The sequence below is a fragment of the Ovis canadensis genome, chromosome 16 (genome assembly GCF_042477335.2).
Source record: "Ovis canadensis isolate MfBH-ARS-UI-01 breed Bighorn chromosome 16, ARS-UI_OviCan_v2, whole genome shotgun sequence".
NCBI classification, from domain to species: domain Eukaryota; kingdom Metazoa; phylum Chordata; class Mammalia; order Artiodactyla; family Bovidae; genus Ovis; species Ovis canadensis.
The window spans coordinates 38,005,431-38,018,094 of record NC_091260.1 but is presented as its reverse complement, the minus strand read 5'-3'; the positions used below and the strand labels follow the sequence as shown (position 1 = coordinate 38,018,094).

Here is a 12,664-nt window from a genome sequence, read left to right as displayed (position 1 = left end):
GAAATTTTAGAGTTCTAGAGTAATCAGTACAGCCTGATGAGTGGGACAGGTAAGATGAGGAGAACAGGTCATTCTCAAAATAGTGTAAACAGGACTCACCCATCATATCACCAGGCTGGATTGTCTCTTTGTGTCATTCTTTATATTTACTTCCCTCTTAATTTCGTTACTTTCAAAATTAATTTCAAATATTGGTTTTCATAAATGTCTCTATCACTGAACCACAGGTCTCTTTTTAAATACTGTTTATTCCCAGTCCCTCGAATCATACTTGACACACAAATAACTGTGCTAGAATGACTGCATGAACAGCAGGAAAAGATCACTTGAGAAAATTGCTATGAATGAAATTTATAGGAATTTTTAGGTGCAAGATATAAGAAATATCCTCATAAAAGAGAAAATTGATAACAGCATAGAATTCTCTCTAATATAAATTAGGTAGTACACACACACACACACACACACACACATCAGTGTGTGTGTGAACATAAGGTTTGCTATTTATAGTAAGACCTACCAAAAGTGGCTTTCATTTAACTCCATTAGTTATTATTTCATTCTAAACCATTTCTTACTAGATAAGGAACACAAGCTCATGCTTCTTCCTATTTTGAAGAAGTAAGAAATGTAAGAGAGGTTAGGAGCAAGTGATGGAAAACCTTGGAACCATGTGAAAAGGGTAGAAGAAGGAATTAGAAGGGAGAAATGGGCTGGGCCAATCTCCTGAATTAACCCTAGGAGAAGCAGCAGAGCATTCCAAACTTCAGCAAGTTCGGGCTCTTAGTATCTGCCTACCTTTACACCTATCTTCTTGAGTTTCTTCCTTGATTTCAGTATCTTCGCCTGGATTGACAACCTGGTTGAATTCCAATTAACCTGTCTTCTGAGTTAACTCTCTACTGGTAAATAACAGCTTCACATCTTCACACACTGATTTTAAAATTCTCAACTCTTTCCTCTTGAACTTAGAAATTCTTGGGTCAAGCAACTTCCTCTCAAACAATTTAATTTTAGGAGGTCATAATTTTCCCTAAAAGCCTCATATCTTATATTGGGATGAGCCTCTTGGGATATAAGATTTACCTAAATCCTATGAAAACTATACTCTCTATGTATGTTAGTCTGCTTTTCATGCATTCTTGGCTGATCTAGGGCCCAGTCCTACCCCAGGTAGAGGAGGTGCTCAAAAAAATATTTGTTGAGTAAAGGAATTAGTGAGTAAAAAGTCAAAGACTGAACTTCCTCCACTGCTTGCTTCTGAGCACACAACATAGGATACACAAATAGATTCTATGCAGAAAATCACCTCCTTGAGATAGCCTCTCAACTGAAAACAGCTATTAAATTTTCAGGGGTAGAAGAATCAGTGCTTAAGGGAGTAATCTGCTCTTCAACACCACCTGCCAAGCACCACACATCACTAGTCTGAAACCAATGTATGGATCCCAACCCTGAAGCTCTATCGTGTACCTACATCTCTCCATTTCATCATGCAAGAGGCACAACTGAAGTATTTCCACCAAACTCTATAGTATCCTCTCCATTGTAATTTCCATTTCAGTAATTGCTAGGGCATACACAGTTCTTCCAACAAAATTAAACCCTGCTTGGGAACAGATGGATTCCCACCTTATACACCCCTTTCCTCTAATGTGATCTTTTGAACTGTACTGAGTTTCGATGGCACAGTTAAGATTATAATAAATTCTGCACTTTAAAAAAATTGTTAAGATGCATTATACATTTTTTATATCATCGAAGTAAACATCAATAATAAACATCTTAATTAATCAATAGTTTCTTACATCTGGAGGGTATTTAATAAAAATTTTGCATCTAGCCTAGTAATAATAATATTATTAAGTATCAGTAATATTTAAAAATAATAGAATTCTCAAACCATTCAATTTGATTCCATGGATGTTTATACTATGTTCTCTGAAGCCACAAAGTACTATTAAAATATTTAATACAAGTCTTACAATTTTTGCACAGAAAATTTTTCTATTATAAGAACATTCATGTTTTATCACTTTTTCAGTCAAAATGACAAAACCAATGTCAAAGAAAAACGAGAATTTATCAGCCATAGTTTATTTTAAATATTAATACTACTAAAGTCAAAGTGGCTATAAAACAGACTGACAGAAGTAAACTTGGAAAGATCAGCCAATACATCATTATATAAAAATAAGAAGGCATAAAAAACTCTTAAGATGGCATAAGGTCTAGGTTTTAATTTCATCAATCTAATAATAGGTCACAGAATGAGCTTAAAAAAAAAAACAAAACAGAATAAGGTCAATATCACAAAGTGGTTAAAGAGATGGAAGAGAACTCTCTTCTAAGTCATTAAACTCACCCATACCATACTGAACTCCAGAGGACTTATCATTTTCCTATGCCATTAGAGACCTTAGCAGGTTCATTGAATTGACTGATTTCTTTGTTAACCTACTTACATGGGTTAAGACCCTGACTGACATAAAATACTATCAAAAACATCCTAGACAGAGAGTGCAATGAAAGACTGAGTGGTGTACAATTTGGGGTAAAGCCTATCCAATAAATGTGCTCGACCAACAAAGAACCTATTGGCAAAGATTTATTATCAGAACAAACACATGCGAAAAAGATCTAATACAATAAAACCCGCAATAGGAAGACAAACTACTCTAAAATACAGTTCTTTGCATAATGTATAGCTTTTTTCTATGACTATATTAAAACTCTTCATTTTTTCCATTCAAGAATAAATGTCATAAGAGAAGCAAAACCATGAGTATAAAGTATGAAATGGTACTAGCAGTGTAGCACTACATAAATAAACATACATTATGTTTATGTCAATTAGAACTCAACTACCTTTAATATATATAAAGAAAAAAAATTTCTAGGAAACGTATTATCAAGAGAAAAGGTAAAAATAAGTCACCTTCTAGAATAATACCTCACCATCATGTTCTAATTATATGTAACACATTAATATGAACTTAGTAGAAGTTAGAGTCAGACATAGAAAAGATATATGATATACCTCCAAGTTCTTTTACATTCAAGATGGCATTCTGGAATGGCACTGCTTTTATACTAAAACCTACAATTAGAAAACAATAAACAAAGAATTAGCAACTTAACTTTTAAAAATGCATAAGATTCTCAAATTCTCTCATTTTGGCAGATGAAGAACTATTTTTCATAGCTCATTTTTATACCAGGAACACATAATTTTCAAGATAAATTATAACAGTATTATCTTCTATCATTTTGTAAAATATAGTTGTATGCTACAGCAAAATATAACTCTTTTCTTCCAAATACTGCCTCACTCCTTCATACATAATAGCTCTTTGTAAATTTTACCAGTTGTGAGAAAGACATTTGAAAGCACAGAGAAACTCCAAAGAAAATATTAAATTTACCATGATCTTTACATCTAATTCCTAAAGTTAATTTTCCCTCACATATAACTTAACAACCCTAAAGTATCTAAATTATAACCATCTTATATTGGAATTACATAGTATTTATGTTAGTATTTTCTCTCAAGGACATGGTTAAAGTCATACATAAATTTTTCTTAGATGTACAATCATAATCACCCATTTATGCATTTTATAATGCATTTAATAAATGCCTTTTGTTATCAAAGTATATTCTGCATATAGTGCTATGATTAATTCTGTATTTAGGACTTAATTATCATAATCTAAGACAATCAATTCAGGTGTAACGTGAATGTACATTTACCTATACACACACATACAAATACATATACTGAATATTTCTGAAATGATCCATAAGAAACTGGAACAAATAATGGGGGAGAACAAGGTATAAATCTTAAATAGGAGCAGTTCTTTAGTTTCATTTAAATGTTTTGCATATACACTTACTTCTTTTTCAATTAAAAGCTCTACTACTTAAAAAATTTTTTTTTAATAATTTAAAAAATATTTTTAATTGGAGGATAATTGATTTACAATGTTGTATTGGTTTCTGCCATATATCAACATGAATCAGCACAGGTATATGTCCCCCTGCAACTCTTGGGCCTCCCTGCCACCTGCCACCCCATCCCACTACTCAAGGTTGTCACAGGGCACCAGGTTTGAGCTCCCCGCATCATACAGTAAATTCCCACTGGCCATCTATTTTACATATGGTAATACATATGTTTCAATGCTACTCTCTCAATTCGTCTCACCTTCTCCTTCCCCCACCCTGTCCACTATTCTGTTTTTTATGTCTGCATCTCCATTACTGTCTTGCAAATAGGATCATCAGTACCATGTTTATAGATTCCACATATATGCATTAATATATGGTATTTGTCTTTCTTCTGACCACTCTGTATACTAGGTTTTAGGTTCATCCACCTCATTAGAACTGACTTAAATGCATTCCTTTTCATGGCAGAGTAATATTCCATTGTATATAGGTACCATACCTTCCTTATCCATTCATCTGCCGATGGACATCTAGGCTACTTCCATGTCCTCGCTATTGTAAACAGTGCTGCAAAGGACGTTGGGGTCCAAGTATCTTTTTAAATTATGGTTCCTCAGGCTGTATGCCCATTAGTGGGACTACTGGGTCATATGGTAGTTTTATTCTAGTTTTTTAAGGAATCTCCATACTGTTCTCCATAGAGGCTGTATCACTTTTCCATCAACAAGGCAAGAAGGGGACTTCCCTGGCACTCCAGAGGTTAACACTCTGGGCTTCCAACGCAAGGGGCACGGGTTTGATCCCTGGTCAGGGAACTAAGATTCCACATGCCATGTGGCACAGCCAAGAAAATATGAAAAAATAAAATAAAGACTACAAATTGAAAAAAAAAAAAAAAACCACACACAATGCAAGAAGATTCCCTTTTCTCCACATCCTCTTCAGCATTCATTGTTTGTAGATTTTTTTGCTGACCGGAGTGAGGTGATACCTCATTGTAATTTTGATTTGTATTTCTCTAATAACTAGTGATGTTGAGCATCTTTTTTTGTGTTTATTGGCCATCTGTATGTCTTCTCTGGAAAAAAAAGTCTGTTTAGGTCTTCTGCTCGTTTTCTGATAGAGCTGTTTGTTTTTCAGGTATTGAGCTGTATGAACTGCTTATATATTCTAGAGATTAATCCTTTGTAGGTTGTTTCATTTGCAATTATTTTCTCCCATTCTGAGGGCTGGCTTTCAATCTTGTTTGTTGTTTCCTTTGCAAAACCTTTGAAGTTTAATTAGGTCTCATTTGTTTATTTTTGTTTTTATTTCCAGTACTCTAGGAGGTGGGTTAAAGAAACTCTTGCTGTGATACATGTCAAAGAGTGTACTGCAGGTTTTCACCTGAGTTTTATCATTTCTGGCCTTCCATTTAAGTCTTTAATCTATTTTATTTTTGCATATGGTATTAGAAAGTATTCTAGTTTCATTCTTTTACATGAAAGAAAAACTAGCTGTCCAGTTTTCCCAGTAATGTTTATTGAAGAGGCTGTCTTTTCTCCACTGTATATTTTTGACTCCTTTGTCAAAGATAAGTTGCCCTTAGGTGCATTGGTTTATCTCTGGGTAAAAGCTCTACTAATTTTTAAAGCTTACTGAGTAATTCCTGAGCACCCAATAGATTTAAGGCCTTAAGCATTATTTAATACATAAAATTACAAGATAAATAAGACACAGTCATCCTTTCAAGAAACTGTCAACAAGGTAGAAGGGAAAACATACAAATACTTTCATTGAAGCAAGTGCTAGAAAAGTTAAAAAGTGCTGAGAAAGGTAAAAAGATGTAAACTACTACATGTGTAAAAACAATTCTTTTACATGGTTTTGTTTTACTTTATACATAAACAAGTTAATATATGCCTTATTATATACTCCACTCTGTTATTACCACTCCTCTGCTGTATATTGCCCTAGAGCCTAAAGATTCTATACATTACCTTCTACCTAGGAGTCAGAAGCTCTATGACTGTGGTCAACTTACTAGCCTTGGTTTTCACTGTTTGTAAACCAGGATGATAGTATCTACGTCACAAAGTTGTGATAATGCATGTATTATCTTTATCATAGAGCCTGGTACAAATAAGCATACTACATTAAACTGCCAACTTTATATTTCAATTGATGCCATGTTGATGATTTAATCATCAGGTACACATATTTTTTCCCTGCCTGAATATATTATAGACTCCTAAGACAGAAATTCTGCTGCTCATTGATTAATCTAAGTACTTAGTTGGAGCCATGAGTGTTATCACTGAATGAAAAGTACCTTTGTTGGAGTTTATGCTCAACTGGAGGTGATGGAATTCCAGTAGAGCTATTTCAAATCCTGAAAGATGATGCTGTGAAAGTGCTGCACTCAATATGCCAACAAATTTGGAAAACTCAACAGTGGCCACAGGACTGGAAAAGGTCAGTTTTCATTCCAATCCCAAAGAAAGGCAATGCCAAAGAATGCTCAAACTACCGCACAATTGCATTCATGTCACATGCTAGTAAAGTAATGCTCAAAATTCTCCAAGCCAGGCTTCAGCAATACGTCAACCGTGAACTTCCTGATGTTCAAGCTGGTTTTAGAAAAGGCAGAGGAACCAGAGATCAAATTGCCAACATCTGCTGATCATGGAAAAAGCAAGAGAATTCCAGAAAAACATCTATTTCTGCTTTAATGACTATGCCAAAGCCTTTGACTGTGTGGATCACAATAAACTATGGAAAATTCTGAGAGAGATGGGAATATCAGACCACCTGACCTGCCTCTTGAGAAATCTGTATGCCGGTCAGGAAGCAACAGTTAGAACTGGACATGGAACAACAGACTGGTTCCAAATAGGAAAAGGAGTATGTCAAGGCTGTATATTGTCACTCTGCTTATTTAACATATATGGAGAGTACACCATGAGAAACGCTGGACTGGAAGAAACACAAGCTGGAATCAAGATTGCCGGGAGAAATATCAATAATCTCAGATATGCAGATGACACAACCCTTATGGCAGAAAGTGAAGAGGAACTAAAAAGCCTCTTGATGAAAGTGAAAGAGGAGAGCAAAATAGTTGGCTTAAAGGTCAACATTCAGAAAACAAAGATCACGGCATCCGGTCCCATCACTCCATGGGAAATAGATGGGGAAACAGTGGAAACAGTGAGAGAATTTATTTTTCGGGGCTCCAAAATCACTGCAGATGGTGACTGCAGCCATGAAATTAAAAGACGCTTACTCCTTGGAAGAAAAGTTAGGACCAACCTAGATAGCATATTCAAAAGCAGAGACATTACTTTGCTGACTAAGGTCAGTCTAGTTAAGGCTATGGTTTTTCCTCTGGTCATGTATGGATGTGAGAGTTGAACTGTGAAGAAGGCTGAGTGCCGAAGAATTGATGCTTTTGAACTGTGGTGTTGGAGAAGACTCTTGAGAGTCCCTTGGACTGCAAAGAGATCCAACCAGTCCATCCTGAAGGAGATCAACCCTGGGATTTCTCTGGAAGGAATGATGCTAAAGCTGAAGCTCCAGTACTTTGGCCACCTCATGTGAAGAGTTGACTCATTGGAAAAGACTTTGATGCTGGGAGGGATTCGGGGCAGGAGGAGAAGGGGACGACCGAGGATGAGATGGCTGGATGGCATCACTGACTCGATGGACATGAGTCTCACTGACTCGATGGACATGAGTCTGAGTGAACTCTGGGAGTTGGTGATGGACAGGGAGGCCTGGTGTGCTGCGATTCATGGGGTCGCAAAGAGTCGGACATGACTGAGCGACTGAACTGAACTGATGCTCAACCGGAGTGTAAACAGTTGAAATTTGTTGTGTTGTTATTGTTGTCCAGTCGCTAAGTCAAGTCTTGACTCTTAGCGATCCCATGAACTGCAGCACACCAGGGTTCCTTGTCCTTCACTATCTCCTGGAGTATGCTCAAACTCATGTCTATTGAGTTGGTGATGTCATCCAACCATCTCATCCTCTGTTGCCCCCTTCTCCACTTGCCCTCAATCTCTCCCAGCATCAGGGTCTTTTCTAATGAGTTGGCTCTTCGCATCAGTGGCCAAAGTACTAGAGCTTCAGCTTCAGTATCAGTCCTTCCAGTGAATATTCAGTGTTCATTTCCTTTAGGATTGACTGGTTTGATCTCCTTGCAGTCCAAGAGACTCTCAAGAGTCTTCTCCAGCACCACAGTCCAAAAGTATCAATTCTGTGGTGTTCAGCCTTCTTTATGGTCCAACTCTCACATCCATACATGACTACTGGAAAAACCACAGCTTTACAAAACATAAATGTTTGTTGGGCTCCTTAAGAATCTTTCAAAACATACTCTTTTAGAGTGGCTTTAATGCAGACAGACACAGTGGGCGTAGCATTGTGGTTAATGGTAGATGCAGTCACTGAATCTTAGCAAAACAGTAGGAGCAGTAGAGGGCAGTGCCCTGTGGCTGACACACTGGCATGTATCTTGACCTGTAGGAAAGCCTCTCCAGGTGTCTGGCCTCTGGGAAGTTTAGGAAACTTAGTGCCAATCACAATACTCATGCTGGCACTGAAATCTGTCCACGGGAGACTTAGATGCTTGAATTTATCTGCCTACCTTATAGGGGTGTCAAATGGATTAAAAGGCAATGATTATGAAATCCTGAAAACAAAAACCCTATGTAAGTGCTAAACAGTCTACCAGTGGTTATGTTCAGTACAAACCCAACTATGAATTTTCCAGAGAAATGGGACAAACCCCAACTTTGAAAAGGAAATAGTTACGGAGCATACTAGCAAAGTTTAATCTGCTTTGATTCTTAAAAGCTGACAATACGCAGGCACCCAGAAGGAAGTAGCATTTTTTTTGGAAACTGCCACACCCATATGCAAAATACAACTTTAGAAATTTACTGATTTAACAGGCAGATTATATGATGATTCCCATCTTGAATCCTTGCACAGACTACAAAAATGTCCTCTAGCATTCACTCTAAGCAAAGTAAACCAGCAATGTTATTTATAGGCATATAAATGTTCCTTCAGAATACTCATAAATGTTTTCTCTTCACATAGAACATGTGTGGCTAGATTTACACTGCAAAGGTATATGTAGTCTTCCACTTTGCTGTCTTCATATTATTTTTACAATATAGCTGGGATAATTAATGTTCAGAGGATGAAGCCTAGATAACTAGTCCAGAGAATGTACTATTCATAGAAGAGAAGCAATATTTTTCTATGTTATTCATCCTGTTTGCAAGGATTAAGAAGAATTAAAATGTAAGGACACATTTTTGGTTCACCAAAAGGGCAATCAAGAAGAACCATCAGATCCACTGTATTTTATTCCTTTACACTGAATTGGATGAGGTCGAGAAGGGAAATTAATATTTAGTAGAGATACAAAGGTCAATTCATCAAAACACTTCTTTTGAAGGATCACTCTGAAGAATAAAAATCCGTGGATTGCATAGGCTCCACAGTAAGAACGTCTGGGTTCAAATTCTGGGTCTACCATTACTAACTGTCTGTGCAAGTTATTAAATTCCTCCGTGTCTCAGATTCCCCATTTGTAGAGGCAAATAGTACTCAGTGCTATAAAGTGTTGTGGTTTTTTTTCTAAAAAGTAAAACTAAAAACTGGAATTACTAATGGTTATCAAATGCCCACTGAAAGCTTTCTCCCAATCAAAATCATGTGTGGCCTCAAGTTCAGGTATATTAGAAAGCAGTGGTAAAAGTAAGAGTTGCTGAAGACACAATCAAAAACAAACATTTATTGAGGACTTACAGAGACTAAATATTTGTGGTCCTCCTTAACATTTCTTTCCTTTTCAATCAACCAGTCACCAAAGCCTTTCAGTTTCATCTGCCTAGTAGTTCTCAAACATGCCTACTTCTCTCCATCCTCACAGTACAACTTTGATCAAACCATCTAGTGAGCCTCCTAACGAAACTCTGTTATCAGCCTCCTCCATCATCCTCATATACCAGCAGAAGTGTTTTCCTGAAATGAACCTCTGTTCACATCATTCACCTAGTTAAAAGGGTCTGATAGCTTCTCACTTCTCAGGAGATAGTTCAAAATATCTAACAAAGTTTAAAGATCTGTGTGAAGCATTTATATTTGTCAGCCCTCCACATCCAAGGGTTCTGCATCCACATATTCAACTAACTGCAAATCAAAAATACTTGGGAAAAAAAATTCCAGAAAATTCCAAGAAGCAAAACTTCAATTTGCTGCACACAGGCAACCATTTACATTGTATTAGGTATTATCAGTAATCTAGAGATAATTTGAAGCATACAGGAAGATGTGTGTAGGTTACATACAAATACTGTATTTTTATATAAAGGATTTGAGCATATTCAAATTTTGGTATCCATTGTAGGGGAGGGTGGTCATAGAACCAGTCCCCCTCAGATACCAAGAGACAACTGTATATCCTAATTTAGCTGTTATGACAATCCTTAAATTAATGAATAACTACTGCTCCAGGAAGAAAATGAATCCTAGAAGGGTTATAGACGTAGACAAAAGGGCTAAGTGCTGCATTTAAAACCTGAACTCAGGTCTCATCAGTCCACCAGAACTCCACCCTATAGCACCTCCTCCATATACCAACAAGCTGATGTATTTTATACTATTTTGTCCAGTTTTGAACCTAAAGGTTGGTGGAGCTGACTGGAAAAATACACATATACTTAATGAGCCCACTAATTTATTTCCCCTCCTGTTTTCTAAATAATCCAACACAAGGAATCTCTTTTGATTTTTGTGTTCTCAGGTCTGTACTACATTGCCTTATTAATGAAATAAAAGTAATAGTATGAGTTTAGAGAGTACTTTTTATTAGATATTAATAAAACTATGACCTTAGGAGGTGAGGGAAAATGTTCACCTGACTCAGTCATGACAGGGTGCTTGCTCTGTTGCTTCTTCAAAAAAACAAAAGCATTCCTATGATGCTCTTTTCACAAGGAGGCAGTGAGTGGATGGGACAAGACAGGGTCCTAGAAGTCCTAGTTGACAGCTCTTAGACTCACCAGCCACTTTTTTCTATTGATTTTGAATTCCCCCTCTAACATTTAGATTCCACTATTTGTATTAAACAAGGAGGAGGGAATAACAGCAACAACTGAGTCAATCATCAATGGCCTCCAGTATTTGGCTGAAGGGCTCATGGGTAGGTCTCCTGACTCCATTCAAACAATTTGATGGCTGAAGCCTAAGTTACGTAGTCATTTTTTCCTGGCCTATTTAAGCTACATTAGTAAGACTGAAACCTCCCCTAAGATTTAACCCCACAAATTTTAATAAATATATGACTTAGTAACTCTTTGGGGAAATAATTGTTTGCATAGACTCAGTTTTTGTCTTTGAGTCCTTAAATCCAAAAAAGCTCGTGATACAAGGGAGATGGATTCGAAAATTTTTATGCAGGGAAAGCATTACTGAGATCGTAACAAAATGAGGTTTGGGAGGGAGGTTAGTCTATTTTTACTCATTGTGTGGAACACATAAGTATTTTACTTGGACCTACAGACCAACCTCCACCCTTCCCCCACCTCCCGTAACACATACGCAAGTCTGCACATTTGTACACAGATACTGTGTGTGCTTCTCAGATCCCTGGATCACTAAAGAACTGCTAAAGGAAAGACATTCTACAGATCTGGTAGCCTTGACTTGAACCAAGGGCATGATTAATGGCCATCGTAGTTTTGTGATGTTTGGACAACGGTCTAGTGAAATTTTAAATATGATTTCAACATCATAAAAGGAAATTTAATCTATCAGCATTTATAAAACACAATCCTTTAGCAGATACAAAAGCTGACTTTCTAATTTATTTCCTAACATGTATGCACAAAATACTCAAGTTATTGAAATCTTCAAATTTTCATAAACTTTCTGTATTTCTTTCAAATTATAATTATTTTCTATTTTAGCTGAATGACATAACACTTCACAAACTTTCAAATGCAGTAATATACATCCCTAGAAGAGATTTTTCAACCTTTTTCAATTCCAACTGTTCAATTTTCTCTTGATTGTTCTCTGTGTTACAACAATGTATTATCCTAAACCTATAGACTCCACTCCTCTGGTTTAAAAAAAAAAGTGAATACTGTGTAACCTACAGGTTAACATCCCCTTTTATCAACAAATTCTTTGTGCTGTTATACAGTCAAGGAATTCACTCTGGACAAAGTTCACTTTTGTTTCTAGACCAATGTGCAAGCTACTCAACTTTTCCCCCTATATCAGCAGGACCTGCTTTTTGCAGGATTTCTTGGTCCTTTGAGTTTTGACAATTTAAGTATCTTTTAAAAATTATGTCAAAGTAAAAGACTGCTGAAGTTAACAATCCAACACAGTTTGGATTCCCTTGACTTATGAAGAAAAGGCAGGGATTCTTGCCTTGCTGAATTAAATAGACATATCCTTCTTGTGATGTGTTTTCATTTTAAGAAACGAATTCTCAATTTATCTTTTCAACTGCTCCAAACTCTCCCAACAAATATTTCATTTTTAATTGGCTTGATAGAATCGAAACACTATAAAATAGAGAAATAATTTAATAGAACAAAATGTCACACATAATTTGACCATACCAACAAAGCCTATTGTTATTTTTTACATTTTGTCCCATTTTCAATTTAAAAACAGTTTTGCAAGGTTTAATTTTCAAAATGTA

General features: G+C 36.3%; 1 protein-coding gene across 1 annotated transcript in view; it reads right to left on the bottom strand.

Moving 5' to 3' along the window:
• Positions 1 to 12,664, bottom strand: part of ARL15 (ARF like GTPase 15) — a 462,998-nt gene that overhangs the window by 278,403 nt on the left and 171,931 nt on the right. Inside the window, exon 3 of the mRNA XM_069556557.1 lies at positions 3,041 to 3,100. Within this exon, the coding sequence (XP_069412658.1) occupies positions 3,041 to 3,100 (60 nt within the window). The remainder of the gene's footprint in view (positions 1 to 3,040; positions 3,101 to 12,664) is intronic.